This window comes from Heterodontus francisci, chromosome 14, assembly GCF_036365525.1.
Source record: "Heterodontus francisci isolate sHetFra1 chromosome 14, sHetFra1.hap1, whole genome shotgun sequence".
Classification (NCBI taxonomy): Eukaryota; Metazoa; Chordata; class Chondrichthyes; order Heterodontiformes; family Heterodontidae; genus Heterodontus; species Heterodontus francisci.
The window spans coordinates 35,971,201-35,990,359 of NC_090384.1; the positions used below are offsets into that span (position 1 = coordinate 35,971,201).

At 45.7% G+C, this 19,159-nt stretch overlaps 1 protein-coding gene across 1 annotated transcript in view; it reads right to left on the reverse strand.

The window, feature by feature from the left end:
* LOC137377281 (potassium voltage-gated channel subfamily KQT member 1) overlaps nucleotides 1–19,159 on the reverse strand; it is an 889,621-nt gene that overhangs the window by 254,755 nt on the left and 615,707 nt on the right. The window contains exon 14 of the mRNA XM_068046827.1: nucleotides 540–586. Coding sequence (XP_067902928.1) covers nucleotides 540–586 — 47 coding nt within the window. The remainder of the gene's footprint in view (nucleotides 1–539; nucleotides 587–19,159) is intronic.

Sequence of the window (19,159 nt, forward strand, 5' to 3'; positions counted from 1 at the left end):
CTTCACAAACCACAACCCATTCAAATGCTGCTATCTGCATTCCATTCTGCACTAAGTCATGCTTCCTTACACCCAGGATGCTATACTCCCTGCAACCTCAACTATCTTGACCCTACACGCTAGTATTCTCCCCCTAAACCCCTCCACCCCAGCTATCTCTCTTTCCTTTTGGAAAATCCTCCTTAAAACAATCTTTCATCTTGATTTCAGCCCATATTGCTCACCCTTCTCCCACCATAACTTGGTGCCTGGTTATTTTTTTCTCACCACTGTGAAACATTTTGAGATGTTTTATTATATCAAAGGCATTATTTAAGCACAAATTATTGCCGTGGCTGGGCTGTGCTTCGGCTGTGATCAACTACCCAGCAGACTGGAATTGAACTTGGGATCTTCCTGGTCTGTATGGTTAACTGGTCACTTCCATAACCCTTAGTCATTGGGTATGGGGCAGGACATGAAAAACTACCCAGCCTTCCATTGTTGATGGTCTATTTGAACTCTTTTGTTAGATTGCATTAAGTGATTGATGTAGTTACCTGAGACAGATAGGAACAACGTTGGTTTTCCTAAGGACTGGTCTAATCTAGGAAATAAGATAAAAATTGAATTAACAATTAATTCAGCAAACAACCAATTTGATACGATACACAGAGCATTGTCAAACACTTGTCATTTTAAACGATTTCAACTTAAGAGAAATAATATTGATAAGACACAGATCTAATGGTCTAGAATTTCTGCTTTGGGCACAACTGGTGATCCAGGTGCAAACTGTGCTCAAACATGCACTAGTTTTAAGAAGTGATTTTTTTTCCCACAAGTTTCTTCTCAAATTAATTTGCAAATCACTGAACATAAAATCTGCTGTGAACCAGGGCAGCATTTTAAAATTGTTACAACTAGGTGACAAAGAGGTCGAGGAGTCCTTCTTCGCCTTCACCTGGTCTTACTGTAACAGGGTTTAATTTTAAACACACCGTGTTTTGAGCTCCCCCTTGGTGAATCCTTGTTCACCGCTTTCCAATTATAAGGCAAAGAAACCAGCACATTCAGGCTTTCTTGGGTTTAAAGAAGAAAAGTTGAAATTTATTAAACTTAAACTCTGATTTGGTTAATGCCTACGGATGCACAACACACCCCACGCTAGCTTGCATACGCAATACACACATGCAATAGAGACAGAAAAGAGAAGAAAAATAAAGTGGAAAATTTTGAGGCAATATCTTACGAGTTGGTGTTACCGTTCTTTGAGCTCACTGTAGAGTCCTTGATTGTAGGTAGATCTGGCTTTTTGTTGGGGCCCAGTATTCTTCTTAAACCTTGTTCACTGTAGGAGATTTTTCTCTCTTGGGGTTCATGTGTCTTCAGTGGATTCAGAGACTTGTGAGAAAGAGATGGGAGCAGACAGGAGAGATCTTCTCAGTCCAGGAGCAAACAGCTTTCTGTCCAAACTGTTTGTACAAATTTAAAAAACTCAGGTTGCCTAGCAGGTTAGTCATGTGATTAGCTGGTTTGACCATGTCAGTTTGTGTATTCGGCCATTTTAGCAGTCAATCTGGAATGCGAGCTCCCCCACCTTCAATGTCTGGTGATCAAAAGTCCATTGTGGGTTGAATGTGTCAGGGAATGGCTGCTTTGTCGTTCCAAACACTGTCTGTTAATTTGAAAATGTATTTTCCAGCCGCAGTTGATCTGTTTAACAAGTCCTTTCTTAACTCTAGTAACAGTTTAAAATCAATATTCATGACAAAATTGATGTGCTTCATTCTTGGCAGGCGTGGGCCTAGCATGACATCTCCACGCCCAGTGGAATGAAATGCGATTCGAGAAAAGGTGCATTTCATTAAAACGGTCGAGAGTAAAATATAAGATACAGAAAAAAAATCATGCATTTCTCTCAATCATTCACAAATCCTAAAATTTACTAAAATTGCCCCTTTTTTGGCCTCCCAATAAACATGTGGTTCTTTTTTGGGGAAGTTTCTCTTCCGCTTGCCCATTTCCATGGCTGCCTAGATTCTTTGTTCCTGTTGAGGTAATTTTTTTTTCAGGTGAGTCCTGGTGGGTGGGGCTATCCTGAGCTCTCTTTCAGTGCTTTGCTGAGTCATGCAAAGGATTTTGACTTTAGGGGGAGGGGTGGTTTTCTTTTTTCTGACTGTGGGGGAGGATTCTTTGCTAATCTCCTCTTTGTCCCAGAGGACGCTCCTGCCTACAGGTATTTGTGCAGAGTCTACTGCACTCCCCTGTGGCATTTTGACTCGGTGAGGCATCACCCTCATGGTTTCTCTGCCCCCTAGAGGTCTTTATTTGTTTTTGCAGGTTCTTGTAAATGCTGTTAGCAGCTCTGGTGGGGTGCTTCTCATGTCTGCATTTACGTAGGAGGATGTGGGGTGTAACTTTTCACATTTTCCAGGATTGGCTGACCAGACAGTAAGGAGTTTTCATCTGGGATTCTTCCCAGACTTCCTTTAACCTGCCCTCTTGGTCACTTTTTCCCCTTCCTTTTCCAAACTTTTGCCAGCCTTGTGCCTGCCTATCCCCTTTTGTTCTTAGTGGGGGTCCCTTACAGTTCACCAGCCCTCTTCTGGAGGGTCCTGCTAACACTGGTACAGGACTTAGGGGTGCAGGTTTCACTGTAGGTTGGGGTTTCCCCTCAACCTGGCACATGTGGCAGCTCCTGCAGTACTCCACCACATCTTTGTGGAGTTTTGGCCAGTCAAACTGCTGTCTTATGCAGGCTTTGGTCTTTCATATACCGGCATGTACAGCCACTATAGTCTCGAGGGCCCTTCTTAATATTTCTCTCTGGTACCTCTGCGGCACCACTAACTGGTGAACTACTGTCCACTCCTTGTTCTCAGGTCTGTGAGGAGAACTCCATTTCTTCATCAGTACCTCATTCTTTAAATAGTAGCAATCAGGGACTCCCTCTGCTTCACTTTCAGACTGGGCAGCTTGTGCTAACTCCCACAATACTGGATCGGCTCATTGAGCCTCACCTAGGGACAATCCATTTAATTCATTCCCTGGGTCTCCTAACTTTCCAAAGGAAGTCTCGGACAGGCAGACCTCATGGTCATCTGCCTGCAGTGCCAATGCAGTCTCCTCTGGAGGAGCTGGTTTGATCATGGCCCGATCCACTACACATTCAGGGAAACTACAGGGGTCCGGCTCCCACCACTGCCCTGTTTCTCTGACTGCCTGCGGTCTTTCTTTCACTACTGGGGGGGCTATCACCTTCACCCTCACCAGATCATTACCTAGCAGCAGGTCAACCCCGTCCACAGGCAAACTAGGGACAATCCCTACAGTCACTGGTTCCGAAACTAGGTCGCACTCCAGGTGCACCCGGTATACAGGTGCAGGCATACACTGCCCTCCAATATCATTCATCACCATTCTGGTGTTTACTGTACTCTCTGGGGGTAAGTTCAGGCCTTTTCCCAGTAAAACGGATCTAGTGGCCCCTGTGTCCCTGAAAATCACTATGGGCTTGCTTGCCCCACTCAAGGGGTATGGGGTTACTTTCCCTTCAGACACAAAACCCTGATAACCTTCAGGAATCCTACTAGCTTTTCCCACACTTGCAGCACTAGACTTCCTGGGTCTCACTCTTACTGCAGTTAAAGCCACAGCTTGTTCTGCTGTACTTTCCATCACGATCTCTTCTTCACTGAGCGGGTGTGCCCTGATTAACCCTACCAGTTTTCCCTTTAGTTTCCAGCAGTCAGCTTTCAAATGCCCTGCTTTATTACAATGGAAGCGCACAGATCTCCGGGTCTCACTCCTGCTCACAGCACCTTCCTTTTTGGTTAGAGGTGGGCCCCCTGTGTCGCCTGCTTTCCTTCGTCTCCCAGCACTACTTGGGCTCCTATCACCTTTCCACTCTTTGTCCCTTTCAGAATTGTGGTGGTGATTAGGAAAGGCTCTTTCCTGAGAAACCACTTATAAATGAAAGCAAACTCATCGGCCAGGATGGCCGCTTGCTGGGCTCTCTGGACCCACTGCTCCTCTACATGGGTCTTCATGGAAAGTGGAGAGAGTGTTTAAATTCCTCTAGCAGAATTACTTTTCTGAGATTCTCATAGCTGAGCTGTACTTTAAGAGCCCTCAGCCACTGACCAAAAGCCAGCTGCTTATTTCTTTCAGACTCCAGATAAGTTTGATTAGCTTGCTTCTTGTAGATTCTAAACTTTTAGCGATAGGCTTCGAGTACTAATTCATATGCCCCGAGGATAGCATTGTTGGTCAGTTCATAATTTGATGAACTCTCATCTGGCAACAGGGAATAAACTTTTCCAGTTAGCTTGCTTTGTAGTAAAAGAGGCCAAGTCTCAGCTGGCCATTTTATCTGCCTTGCCAGTTTCTTAAAGGACACAGAAAATTCTTCTACATCCTCCTCATTGAATTTTGGAATTAGTTGAGCTAGTTTTAACTATTTTGTACCCAGCCCTGAATTATGCTCCTTCATATTGGCCATGCTTTCTCTGGGGTTCTCTGTCGCCCCCCAGTTAACTCAAGCCGCTTCAACTCTCTCTCTTAGCATTCCTTCCAGAATATTCTTTCTCTCTTCCTCTCTTCAAATTCAAGTTTCCTCTGTTCCACCTGTATCTTTGCTAACAATACCCTGTAGGAGTCTGTTTCTAACCCTGTTTCTGCTTCTTCAGATTGTCAGGCAAACCCCACCTGCCAAGACTGAGGCATACATTATTTCGCCACATGAACATTAAAACTTTGAAAATTGCAATCTCTGACTGGAAGGACATTTGCATAGTACCAGACAAGGTGGAAACAAATGGAGCCAATCCTCCAATACACAGAAGTGGTCGGAGCAGTTTTGGTCACATGGCTGACTGGCTGTGACAGAGAAATTTGATCTCCAAGCAAGGATGTTGAAGAGACTGTTCCATATAAGGGGCTAGTCCAGGTGAGCACCTGGGAGCTCACTGAGTTTGAACTCCCAAACAAAGGGATTTGAACTGAGACAAAGCCGTGTGCTCATGAAGTAAAGCCCTTCTCCTGGGACTGAGAACCCTCCTCTCCTGCCTGCCTTCATCTCTCCCCACAGAGCAGAATCTTGTGAAAACACGTGAAACTAAAAGAGAGAAAGATTTCCTATGTGAACAAGGTTTTAAGAAGACCAATACTGGGCCCCAAAGTAACGCCAGACCATATCTTCAATCAAGGACAACAGCAAGCTCGAGAAGCTGCAACAAGAGATTGCTTCAAACTGTTCTACTTATCTTTTCTATTCCTATCTGCTTGTTAATATCGCGTGTGCATGTTAACGGGGACGTGTCTTTTATCTGTAGGCGTGAACCGTATTAGAGTTTAAGTTTAAGGTTTAATAAATTTAATCTTTCTGCTTTAAACTAAGGAAAGCCTGTTTGCGCTCATTTATTTGCCTTATAGTTGGAAAGTTGTGAACAAGCATTCACAAAGGGGGAGCTCAAAACACAATGTGTTTAAAATTAAACCCTGTTACAATAAGGCCAGGTGAAGACAGCAAGAGACTCCAACGCAGATTGCTCACCTGGTCATAACAAAATTCAGGGGAAAAATGGTTGGCAAGTAGCCTTAGGAGTTCAGACTGTCTAGCCTTGCCACGTAAAGTGATCCCACACTGCTCAGCCATTTTCCTCAACTCCTCCATAGACAGTGCTTTTAACTTATCCCAAGTTACTTCACCTTGGCTTGGACAGCTACGAGCTTCAGTTGCAGACATGTTAGTATTCAAGCACACACAACCACAAGAAAACCTGTATTGAAATCTTACTCTTTTTTGATTGGGAACAATTTGGCTTCCCATTTCCAATTTCTCTCGTTTGTCTGTGGGTAAAATCCAGGACAGTAACAACCAAATTTCTGTAACGACCAGGTGAGAAAGAGGTTGAGGGTTCCCTTTCAGCCTTCACCTGGTCTTACTGTAACAGGGTTTAATTTTAAACACACTGTGGTTTTAGCTCCCCCTTGGTGAATCCTTGTTCACCGCTTTCCAACTATAATGCAAAGAAACCTGCATAAACAGGCTTTCTTAGGTTTAAAGAAGAAAAGTTGAAATTTGTTAAACTTAAACTCTAATTCACTTAATGCCTACGGATACACGACGCGCCCCACCCTAGCATGCATATGCGATACACACATGCAAATAGAGACACAAAAGCACAGATGAAAAATAAAGTGGAAAAGTTTGAGGCAATATCTGAAGAGTTGTTACGAATCTTTGAGCTCACTGTAGAGTCCTTGATTGTAGGTCAATCTGGTTTTTCATTGGGGCCCAGTATTCTTCTTAAATCTTGTTTGCTGTAGGAGATTTTTCTGTCTCTGTGTTCATGTGTCTTCAGTGGATTCAGAGGCTTGTGAGAAAGAGATGGGAGCAGACAGGAGAGATCTTCTCAGTCCAGGAGCAAATAACTTTCTGCCCAAACTGTTTGTACAAATTCAAAAAAACTCAGGTTGCCCAGCAGCTGGTTTGACTAGCTGGTTTGACCATGTCAGTTTGTGTATTCGGCCATCTTAGCAGTCAACCTGGACTGCAAGCTCCCCCAGGTCTGGTGATCAAAAGTCCATTGTGGGTTGAATGTGTCAAGGAATGGCTGCTTTGTCCTTCCAAACACTGTCTGCTAATATGCAAATATCTTTTCCAGCCACAGCTGATCTGTTTAACAAGTCCTTTCTTAACTCCAGTAACAGTTTAAAATCAATGTTCATGACAAAACGAATGTGCACCATTCTTGGCAGGAGGGGGCCTAGCATGACAAAATGTATTTTTTTTTAAAATTGCTTTAATAATATTCCTTGATATATTTAAGAGCAGTAACATGGTGCAGTTTGATTAATATAGCTGAACATGGGTTTAATTAAGTCCATCACCTGTAATACGATTTTAAATAAATGAAAAAGACTTTTAAGAAACTATACAGAACCATTTGCTAATTATACTGGTGCACAGTAGTCAGTTGCTTAATAAATCACAAAAGCATAGCCAAACGCTTCTAAACATGATTATTAGTGTCCTTGTGCCCAAAAGAACCAGCTTGTTTTTAAAAGTCTCCTTGAAGGCTGCAAATGGGTGTAATTAGTGCAAACTCCCAATGGCGATTAGTTTAATCTGGGGGTGGGGCCAGCTTGCCGTGTGTTTTTTTTTCAAACTAGCGCAAATCGCAGAAACCCGATTTGTGCTGGAGGTAAACTGCACTTGAACTTCTGCAATCTTTTGCACTGATTTTGCTGATTTCAGGCGAATTGCGCTGAAAGAAGCACAATCCAGTGTAAGCTCCAGGCTAACACTTAGAATACATAGATACATTGACAGCTTAAATTCCCCTTTTAAAGTTTGTGTCTTTGCATTGCTTCACAACTTCTCATTTTACATAATCTCTTGAATATCTAATACATGCAGGAAGAAGGGCTTGACGTTATATTGAGTTCCACAAACTTGGGCCGTCATACTCAAAGATTTTGACTTCCTAATAGTTTAGCAGTACATAAGAAAGCAGACAACACTTCGGCTCCTAATGTAAGTAGACAGGCACTGAATTTGGCCCAACTCCTTTACAGCACTGATCTAAGAATGAATATGATTTGTAATGCCTGCTGTGTTCCTTATAGTGAAATAGCTCCACTACCTGGTAACAAAGAAAACACGTGCCAAGGTTGGAGATATGTTAGAATTCTTCAAATCTTATTTGATATTCTATTACATTATTATTTCTTAAAATTTCTTCATGGTCATCATTAGCCCTCATTTGGCCAACATAACGAGCCAATCCTGTAGTAGACTATCTTGCAAGTTGCCTGTCTTCAGGCCTTTTCCTCGGAAAACAGTATAAAGTAGTGGAAGGATCTACAGGCTCATTAACAGTCTGACAGGCTGTGACATGAATGTTTCTTGCATGGCGGTAAACATCTTTATATCAACTGATAGGATGGTAAGATGGTGAAAGAGTTATATGCGCTTACGCAAACCATGCGATAAGTTGGGGGGAGGGGGCCACCCACACCCCACTGAACGCAAGTATCCCACAAGATGTTAACTCAGAATTCAAAGCTTCAGTCGCCACTTAAGAGAGTGAAGCACTGCATTTCTGACTCAGAGGCAGGATGCTACCACGAAGCCAAAGGCTCACTCCTCTGTCACACACAGTTTACATTTACTTAGTGGGTGCATGCCTACTGCCCTAAGTGGGTTTGAAATCACATTAGCAGCTTTAATGTGATGTTCCATCTTCCTGACACACACTGGCTCCAACTGTTACATAGAAACCGACGTACAGCCACTCCAGCAAAATTTGAATACAGTTTGACTACTAGTACTATTTGCACCTAAGTTATTTATTGTAAATTAATTGTGACGATCCAGTGTAACATTGGCATTAATGCCCAACTTTCCAAAGTCATAGAGAATTAGTCTCTGGGATGAAGAAATTTTTAAGGGTTGGGTCAGAGGAAAAACTTCCCACTGCCTGCTTTTGAAAGAAACCTCACTCCATATCTTGCTGTAACTCATTCTGTCCCAGAGCAACAAAATGGTGGCACTCCTCGAGTTGAACTCTCCTGTTCAGGGCCAAGTTCTGGACAGGCAGGACTTCTGCCCACACCTCCAAATTTGACCCGATCCTGACCTATTTAATTGCGTAATAGGACTTTTGATTTACAGGGTAGACTCCTAGTGTGATTCCTACCACCAAGAGGGAGCCTGCCAGTGCAGCAAAGGAAAATCTCGACACTGTTGTAGTGGGTGCACCTCTACACATGACAAGAGGTGGCAAGGGATCTTAAAGTGGCAGAAATACCCCAAAGATGAAATGACCATTTCTTTTTCGCACTTGGCCAACACCATGGGCTAAACAGGCAAGGCTTTGGGGCATTAATAGAAGAAAATGTTGGGTGGAAAGGAAGCCTTTACTTGGCCTTCTTCCATTTAAGGAATTTCCCATCACTCTCCTGGGCCAATTGCCACTTTTCACTAGTCGATCCTGTGGAACTGCAGTAACCAGGGTGGACGGGCAGATAAAGGGCTGAGACCATCCAACCTCTAGTATTTACAATACAGCAGACCAGGAAGGGTGGTGGTACTGGCAGTGGAGAGGCTGAGGGAGAGAGGGACAGTGAAGTTGAGGCAGTTGGCCTCATTTTCCTAGTATTTCCACAGAAGAAAATTCAGCCCTCCAGTTCTTTCATTTTTCCTATCCATCTATAATCTCCTGGCTTTCAAAATCAATCTGCCCATCAATTAAATACTTTCTTTTTGGTTTACCCTGTCTCTTTCCTACTCTTTTCAACCTTCCTGTACTATGGAACCGCCAGCTGCATTTTTCAATAAAAAAAATCTGAGCTGAAGGGCCAAGGCACACAATGCAGGACACTCCCAAAGCTGAAATGAATTTATTCCTATGCCAGTTCAGCATACATAATGTAATTTTTTTGGGCTGTGGTGTGGTGAAGCTTTTTTGTCCACTAAGTCACAGATCTTTTAATATCGTCTCCTGCAAGTCCCATGCTATCTGTCACATGCCTCAAGTAAAAGGTATTTGTTAATTTACAATTTGGATTTGGTGGTAGGAGCAAAAGGAAACCAACTGTGATAATGCTGCCTTCACACTTTTCAAGCATTTTAATTGGCACTTAGCTGATATAAATGGCAAATATTCCGGAGTTCACGTAGCTTTGTAAAAATGGAACAAAAAAGTCAGAAAGCTCAATTCACAGACCAAGGCAAAGGGTTTTAATCAGCAGTGTTCTGCAATAGATGTGCTGAACTTTTCAGGCTAAGGATTTGGGAAAGGATGACAGCTCATTAACTTTCACTCAACCCAAAGGGCACAGCTCTAGGCTGTTGTGCAGAGTCAACCACAAAAGAGGACCTTAAAAGAAAAGATGTCGAGGTGCCACAGGAAACTGGATGCACTATGCCAAAAAATTCTTCCAATATTATAACAGCAAGAAGACAGACAGGAAGGAAGCTGTAGTCCTGGGGTTACTTATCTGTCTCCTTGCTGGCTGCCTCTGCTCTCAGCATTGTGCTAACAGCATGTGGTGCAACCAGCCTGCTCTTCTTAAAGGCAGCCACTCCCTCTTAAAGAGAGGCAGCTCTGAATAATATTGTTGCAATTTAAAACATGGAAAATGAAACACCGGAACAATGAGAGGTCATTAGGGTGACAGATGCAGCACTCGAGGCCTTAGTGGTGGAGCTGGACAGGAGGTGAGATGCTATGGTTCCGCAGGCGGCCAGGAGGCCCTCAAGGACAACTGTCAGAAGGGATTGGGAACATGTAATCAGGGAGGTCAATTCCCAGAATCTGAACGCAAGGACCTGGCAGCAGTGCCACAAGAAGTCACATGGGTAGTCAAGGTCAGTGAATGCATCTTCACAAAACATCAACTAAATTCTGGTTAGGCCACAGCTGGAGTATTGCGTACAGTTCTGGTCACATTATAGAAGGACATAATTGCTCTGGAGAGAGTACAGAGGAGATTTACAAGAATGTTGCCAGGGCTTGAAAGCTGTAGCTATGAGGAAAGATTGGATCAGCTTGGGTTGTTTTCTTTAGAAGAGGAGGCTGAAGGGTGACTGAATTGAGGTGTACAAAATTATGAGGGGCCTAGATAGAGTAGACAGGAAGGACCTGTTTCCACTAGCAGAGAGGTCAATTACCAGGGGGCAGAGATTTAAGGTGATTGGTAGAAGGATTTGACGGGATATGAGGAGAACTTTTTCCACCCAGAGGGTGGTGGATGTCTGGAATTCACTGCCTGGATTGGTGGTGGAGGCAGAAACCCTCAACTCATTTAAAAAGTACCTGAAGCTGCACCTGAAATGCTGTAACCTGCAAGGCTACGGACCAGGTGCTGGAAGGTGGAATTAGATTGGGCGGCTAGTTTTTTCAGCTGGCGCAGGCACAATGGGCTGAATGGCCTCTTTCTGTGCTGCAACCTTTCTATGGTTTCTGTCTACCCACCACTCCACCAGTCTCTCATGCAGCTCAATGCACCACACCATATCATTCACCTAGCACCAGTCCCTGACACTCAGGACTCACGCCTAACATCCAGATACTCCACCTCACCCTCACACACCTACCAATGCTGGCAGCCTCATACCCACCTCTTGCTGCCTCCACATACCTCCAGCTATTCAACTGTGGCAGACACCTTACCCAAACACAATGCTACACAACCACAGACATTCTTCCTTTGCTCTTGCAGGACCAGGTGGTACACGTTAGAAGGGAGCAGAGCCAGCAGGGGACAAGGATGGTTCACCACATCATGGGGCGAACTGCAACAGAACCTGTGGCATCTGGGCATCACTGAGATCAAGTGACAGGGCCTGTTTATCAGCACTGTGGTGCTGCTCTCTCTCCTCCTCCTCCTGGGGCTGCTGTAACTGGCGAGGCCTGAAAGCAGAATATCAGAGGGAAAGGTTGATTTGTGGGAAGTGGGGGTGGGGTGAAAAGCAAGAGGTCAATGGTCACACCACCAGCAGCCTGCTCATCATGCTGGATTGCAGGATGAGGGTGAGCTGGGAATTGAGAAGGGGCATAAGGCAGGAACAAACCATCATCCTTAACAATCCAAATTTTGTGCCCTTAAAATTTTGTTTTTTAAGAAACAACTTCTTGTGGGGCCAGGTGGAATAGAGCTCTATGGATCCCCACTTCCTGGGTTTGTGATTGTCTCATCAACTCCTGACCAGTCGTCAAGACAACCCCCAGAAACCCCTCTAGTTTCAATAATTTGTATGTGTGGTGGCAGTGTGGACTGTTGTATTTATGTTATTTTTAATAACTTATTTTTAATAACCCACACTTTTTGGGACTTTCTTCTCCCTGCTGCTCTCACATGCGTTCAAGTCCTCTGAAGAAGGAATTTTCCTCCACACAAGATCAGGGGGCAGGTTGTTCAACCTTGCCCGTCTAAGAGCGAAGTCCAAAGTACGGAAAGTCCTCATCAGGGAACTCCTCTTTGCTGACGATGCTGCTTTAACATCTCACACTGAAGAGTGCCTGCAGAGTCTCATCGACAGGTTTGTGGCTGCCTGCAATGAATTTGGCCTAAACATCAGCCTCAAGAAAACGAACATCATGGGGCAGGACGTCAGAAATGCTCCATCCATCAATATTGGCGACCACGCTCTGGAAGTGGTTCAAGAGTTCACCTACCTAGGCTCAACTATCACCAGTAACCTGTCTCTAGATGCAGAAATCAACAAGCGCATGGGTAAGGCTTCCACTGCTATGTCCAGACTGGCCAAGAGAGTGTGGGAAAATGGTGCACTGACACGGAACACAAAAGTCCGAGTGTATCAGGCCTGTGTCCTCAGTACCTTGCTCTATGGCAGCGAGGCCTGGACAACGTATGTCAGCCAAGAGCGACGGCTCAATTCATTCCATCTTCGCTGCCTCCGGAGAATACTTGGCATCAGGTGGCAGGACCGTATCTCCAACACAAAAGTCCTCGAGGCGGCCAACATCCCCAGCTTGTACACACTACTGAGTCAGCAGCGCTTGAGATGGCTTGGCCATGTGAGCCGCATGGAAGATGGCAGGATCCCCAAAGACACATTGTACAGCGAGCTCGCCACTGGTATCAGACCCACCGGCCGTCCACGTCTCCGCTTTAAAGACGTCTGCAAATGCGACATGAAATCCTGTGACATTGATCACAAGTCGTGGGAGTCAGTTGCCAGCGTTCCCCAGAGCTGGCGGGCAGCCATAAAGACAGGGCTAAAATGTGGCGAGTCGAAGAGACTTAGTAGTTGGCAGGAAAAAAGACAGAGGCGCAAGGGGAGAGCCAACTGTGCAACAGCCCCGACAAACAAATTTCTCTGCAGCACCCGTGGAAGAGCCTGTCACTCTAGAATTGGCCTTTATAGCCACTCCAGGCGCTGCTTCACAAACCACTGACCACCTCCAGGCGCTTATCCATTGTCTCTAGAGATAAGGAGGCCCAAAAGAAAAGAAGAAAGAAAAGAATAACTAGGTACTGGCTGTGCTGGTACTTCCAAATTATGCCCTTCCTTCACATAACTAATGTCAGGTATGAAGCAAACTACTAATTCTATTTTAGTTTCTGTTCCCCTCTGAACAATTCTGCTAGATTTTCTCACAATTGGCTTTAACAGCCCTTACAATGCAATGTTTTAATGGGCCAACTCCTTAAATCCATTTTAGTGTAGGAGCAAGACTTAGTAGCTCAGTAAAGAAAATCCACCATCACTTTCTAACAATCTTACTCTACTATTTTCTCACATCTATGTTTTTGTTGAACTATCTGCCAGAGACATTCTCGCAGTGTAAAACCTGGAATGGCATGCTCGCCAAACGAACTATTCGAGGAGCCTGCAGTGTTGTGCACAACACCTTTTGGTTGGCTTTTCAATGGCTCTCTGCATTGTAATGAGAAGCACGAGTGAAACACATGTTATCAATTTGTCTGAGTTGCTATTTGCATGTATCTTAGAAAATCAGTAACAAGTCTCAAACCATGACCAACTTTAAAATAACAGCCATGGAACCTCACATTGCTGGCCTTTCTGTAAGATTTATTCACCAAAGTTACAGTAAAAAGCTGTGAGAAGGTGAGAGTAAAAATAATTCAGTTCATGCAGGATTGTTCAATTACAATAGCATTTGCACAGGCTTGTTCATCAATATAAGGATTAACTTGGTAATGCTTCACCCCCAACTCTCTGCAAGATATGATGAACCACGAAAGGAAAAGGGAACCTGCTTTTATATAGCACCATCCATGTCCACCGAACATCCCAAAGAGCTTTACAGTCAATTAAATATTTTTTGTAGTCTTTTGTAGTGGAGGGAAATGCAATAGCTGATTTGTACAGTGCAAGATCCCACAAACAGCAATGAGGTAATTAACCAAATAATTTGTTTTAGTGATGTTGATTAAGGGTTAAATATTGGCCAAGACACTTCCCTGCTCTTTTCTGAATAGTCCATCGGATCTTTTACGAACACCTGAGAGAGCCTTGGTTTAACATTTCATTCAAAATAAAACAGCACCTCTGACACTGCAGCACTCCCTTAGTGTCAGCCTAGATTATGCACTATGTCTCTAGAATGGGGCTTGAACCCACAATCATCTGACTCAGAGCTAAGAGTGTTACTATTGAGCCATGACTGAGTGGGGAACTACTATTGATTTGTACAGGGTCTGAGAGGTCAGACATCAGGCTGAATTTTGCAGCAAGGCCACAGGTCCCGATGTCGGGACCAGAAGCAGGTGCTGCTTCCGTTTGGGCGTTCAGTGGCCAGCTCCATGCGATCTCAAGGTGGTCGGCCAATTAACTCTGGGGAGGTGCAGTGGCCGTCCACTTACACTGCAAGGGCGGGAAGTGAGATGGCCTCAGATGACGCTGCGGCAGGTGCTGATGGCATATTTAAAGGGTTGCCAGGCCTGCAGTCTAGGAGCCTCTGCCTGCCTGTATTGTGAAAAAGGAATCTCTGCCTGTGTGTCTTCCAGGAGCCTCTCCCAGCCTGCCTGTCTGTCTGTCTTCCAGGAGCCTCTCCCTGCCTGTCTGTCTTCCAGGAGCCTCACCCTGCCTGTCTGTCTTCCAGGAGCCTCTCCCAGCCTGCCTGTCTGTCTTCCAAGAGCCTCTCCCAGCCTGCCTGTCTGTCTTCCAGGAGACTCTCCCTGCCTGCCTGTCTGCCTTCCAGGAGCCTCTCCCTTCCTGCCTGCCTTCCAGGAGCCTTTCCCTGCCTGCCTGCCTTCCAGGAGCCTCTCCCTGTCTTCCAGGAGCCTCTCGCTGCCCGCCTGCCTTCCAGGAGCCTCTCCCTGTCTTCCAGGAGCCTCTCCCTGCCTGCCTGCCTTCCAGGAGCCTCTCCCTGTCTGTGTCTACCTTCCAGGAGCCTCTCCCAGCCTGCCTGTCTGTCTTCCAGGAGCCTCTCCCTGCCTGCCTGCCTTCCAGGAGCCTCTCCCTGTCTTCCAAGAGCCTCTCCAGGCCTGCCTGCCTGCCTTCCAGGAGCCTCTCCCTTCCTGCCTGCCTTCCAGGAGCCTTTCCCTGCCTGCCTGCCTTCCAGGAGCCTCTCCCTGTCTTCCAGGAGCCTCTCCCTGCCTGCCTTCCAGGAGCCTCTCCCTGTCTTCCAGGAGCCTCTCCCTGCCTGCCTGCCTTCCAGGAGCCTCTCCCTGTCTGTGTCTACCTTCCAGGAGCCTCTCCCAGCCTGCCTGTCTGTCTTCCAGGAGCCTCTCCCTTCCTGTCTGCCTTCCAGGAGCCTCTCCCTGCCTGTCTGCCTTCCAGGAGCCTCTCCCTGCCTGTCTACCTTCCAGGAGCCTCTCCCAGCCTGCGTGCCTTCCAGGAGCCTCTCCCAGCCTGCCTGCCTTCCAGGAGCCTCTCCCTGCCTGTCTGCCTTCCAGGAGCCTCTCCCTTCCTGTCTGCCTTCCAGGAGCCTCTCCCTTCCTGTCTGCCTTCCAGGAGCCTCTCCCAGCCTGTCTGGCTTCCAGGAGCCTCTCCCTGCCTGTCTGCCTTCCAGGAGCCTCTCCCTGCCTGTCTGCCTTCCAGGAGCCTCTCCCTTCCTGTCTGCCTTCCAGGAGCCTCTCCCTTCCTGTCTGCCTTCCAGGAGCCTCTCCCAGCCTGCCTGCCTTCCAGGAGCCTCTCCCAGCCTGTCTGCCTTCCAGGAGCCTCTCCCTGCTTGTCTGTCTTCCAGGAGCCTCTCCCTGTCTTCCAGGAGCCTCTCCCAGCCTGCCTGCCTGCCTTCCAGGAGCCTCTCCCTGTCTGTGTCTACCTTCCAGGAGCCTCTCCCAGCCAAAAGGGGGATATTGTGGGACCACCTTAAGAAGCTGCAAGTGAAGATCACCGGAGGAAGTGATGTCATGTCACACATGACCAGTCAGTTGTGGATGGGCAGAGCATGACATGCTTAGATGTGGCTTATGCAGTAACTGTTTGTATATATACGTTCCTGTTAAAGTATAATAAAACCTCTGTTTATTTTGGATATTATTTGCAGTCCTATGAGTTTTACGACAGATCACACCCCAAAGGAACAAGTACTATTACAATGGTAGTGCTCATAGTCACTGGCCCTCTTGAGCAGGGCATTGGTCACCTCCTTGATGCACTGGTTCCCCTGCAGACTGGGAGATCCCATGCATGTTTCCAGTGGATCCCTGGAAAGATCCAGAGGCATAGAAGTTGAGAGTCAGAGTCATCTTTAACGCCACTGGCACTGGGTGTCCACCAATCCCCATGCATCTCAGCTCATCCTGCAGCATGGCGCACATATCAGTGACGGCCTCCCTGGAGAGTCACAGCCTTCGCTGCCACTGCCGTTCGGACATCTGGAGGTGATTGAGCCTCAGAGGGTAAACTCTCCTGGGAATAGCCTCTTCTGTGAGCAGGAGGCTGTTGACATGCCCCTCTTTGCCCTTCTCTGGCATGCCCACCCCAAGGCTGGCACTCTTGCTGGTCCTGAGGTTGCTGATGTGCCTCTGCCGGCACCTGGACCTCCCTCCCTCTCAGCTGTTCTGGGCCCCAAAGCCTGGGTGGATGAGGCCCATGGCAGGTTGCCTCTCCCCTTGTGCAAGGCCTTCTAATCCAGACAGCTCCCTATTTCCCTGTTTCATTTCTTTCCAGCAAGTGCCATAGTGGCACCCTGGCAGCACGTCCCCACAGTGCTGGCACCTTTTCTCCCCTTCTGCCATTTGTTTGCAATGTTTTCTGTGCACCACCCTCCCTGGTACAGCACGATGGCTCTCTAGATGGCTGGCTGACTGAGCCAGAACTGAGCTTCTGCTTGTTTGTCGCCTTCTTAAATCAGGTGAGGCTCAGGTCAGTTTCAAATACCATGAAGTGGAGAACTCAGGCTGCAGGTGGACAATGTGAAATTGTCAGGTGTAGGAATCTGGTGGGATGCATGCGCCAGTGGCAAGTATAGGAAAGGTGAATGGGCAAGGAGGGATGGAGACACCATTAGGATATATAAGAAGCATGAAGAAGTTTGTGCCATTATTGGTACATGTAGGCAATGTGAATGGACAGATAGTCTTTCCTCACTGAAACTCCTCTGAGAGTGTAACTGGAAACAGATTTAGTTCTCCGTGTACTGTGTATGCCAATATTGATGTGCGGTGACCTCGCTGAACCTTATTTATTCAACTGACTGTCTGAAAGGCATCATGATGTCCTTTATTTACCTGCGCCTCCATTCACCACCACTGAGTGGGCTGAACCGTTTCAGACAGTTGTAGGTAAGGTTCAGATAGGTATCTAGGAACTGCTTTTGCTGAGACAATTAATCCAGAAACAATTAACATTGTTTTTGAGAAAATTTGTCACAGAATGAACAAAAAAACATGTTTCGAGATCTGTAAATACCATGGTTAATGTAAAATTGTCACTGAACAGTGATGTATACCACAAAGTGTAAATTGTGAATTTTAATGAGCCACAGTTTTGACTTGACCCAAATATTTGCTTCAGATTAGTACCTCAGCATATTGTAGCTACACATATTTACTCAAAGCATTTTTACTTGTAGACTTATAACTTCAACTCAAATGGGTCATTAGTTCCTTGTACCTCATGTTCAAATAGTCCAATAGTTTGATGTATCTTGTGTTCATACTTTTAATTGCTGGTTCCAAATTTCCTCATTGCTATTGGTGTATTTTTATTATAAGATCAAAATACCAGAAATTTAATAGGTGGATTGTATGACTAGGCCCTTCTGTGCTGCATTTCGAACCCATAATGGCTATAGTTCGTGACATGATCTGTGGCCTTCAATATGGGAGCTCATTAGCACATATTAAAATCAGCAGCAGCAGCAATGGAGTCAGCAAATCTGCTCACTTGTGCTCACATGTACCAAAGGCCACTGTGATAAAAGTGATTCTTTTTTGTTAAAAAAATATTTTTAGAGGAATTTAAGGTTAAGCTGAATAAATGTTCACAGAATCGTTACAGTGCAGAAGGAGGCCATTTGGCCCATCGTGTCTGCACTGGCTCTCCAAAAGAGCAATTCAATCAGTTCCATTCCCCTGCCTTCTCCCTGTAACCCTGCACATTCTTCCTGTTCCTATAACTGTGGAATTCCCTTTTGAATGCTTCAATTGAACCTGCCTCCACCACAGTATCAGGCATCGCATTCCAGACCTTAACCACTCACCGCGTGAAAAAGTTTTTCCTCATGTCACTTTTGCTTCTCTTACTAAATACTTTAAATCTGTGCCCTCTCGTTCTTGATCCTTTCATGAGTGGGAACAGTTTCTCTCTATCTACTCTGTCCAAACCCCTCATGATTTTGAATACCTCTAACAAATCACCTCTCAACCTTCTCTTCTCCAAGGAAAACATTCCTAACTTCTCCAATCTATCTTCATAACTGAAGTTCTTCATCCCTGGAACCATTCTCGAGAATCTTTTCTGTACTCTCTCCAATGCCCTCACGTCTTTCCTAAGAAATGGGCACAATACTCCAGCCGAGGCTAAACTAGTGTCTTATATAAGTTCAACATAACCTCCTTGCTCTTGTACTCTATGCCCCTATCAATAAAGCCCAGGATACTGCATGCTTTATTAATCACTCTCTCAACCTGTCCTACCACCTTCAATGACTTATTCCCATAGACACCCAGGTCCCTCTGCTCCTACACCCCCTTTATTGTCTCTCCATGTTCCTCCTACCAAAATGAATCACTTCACATTTCTCTGCATTGAATTTCATCTGCCACCTGTCTGCCCATTCCACCAACTTTTCTATGTTCTTTTGGAGTTCTACACTGTCCTCCTCACAGTTCACAACGCTTCCAAGTTTCGTATCATCTGCAAACTTTGAAAATGTGCCCTAGGACTAGGTCATTAATATATATCAGGAAAAGCAAGGGTCCCAACACTGACCCCTGGGGAACTCCACTATAAACCTTCCTCCAGCCTGAAAAACATCCATGAACCACTACTCTCTGTTTCCTATCACTCAGCCATTTTTGTATCCATGTTGCTACCATCCCTTTTATTCTCTGAGCTATAAGTTTACTCACAAGTCTGTTGTGTTGCACTATATCAAACGTCTTTTGAAAATCCATGTACAGCACATCAAATGTTGGACCAGGTTTTTTTTAAGGGAATCCATCAAGAGGACTGAGGGAGCCGGATTGGCAACAGTGTTGCTGGTTGTCAAGTGGCTCGGGTTAG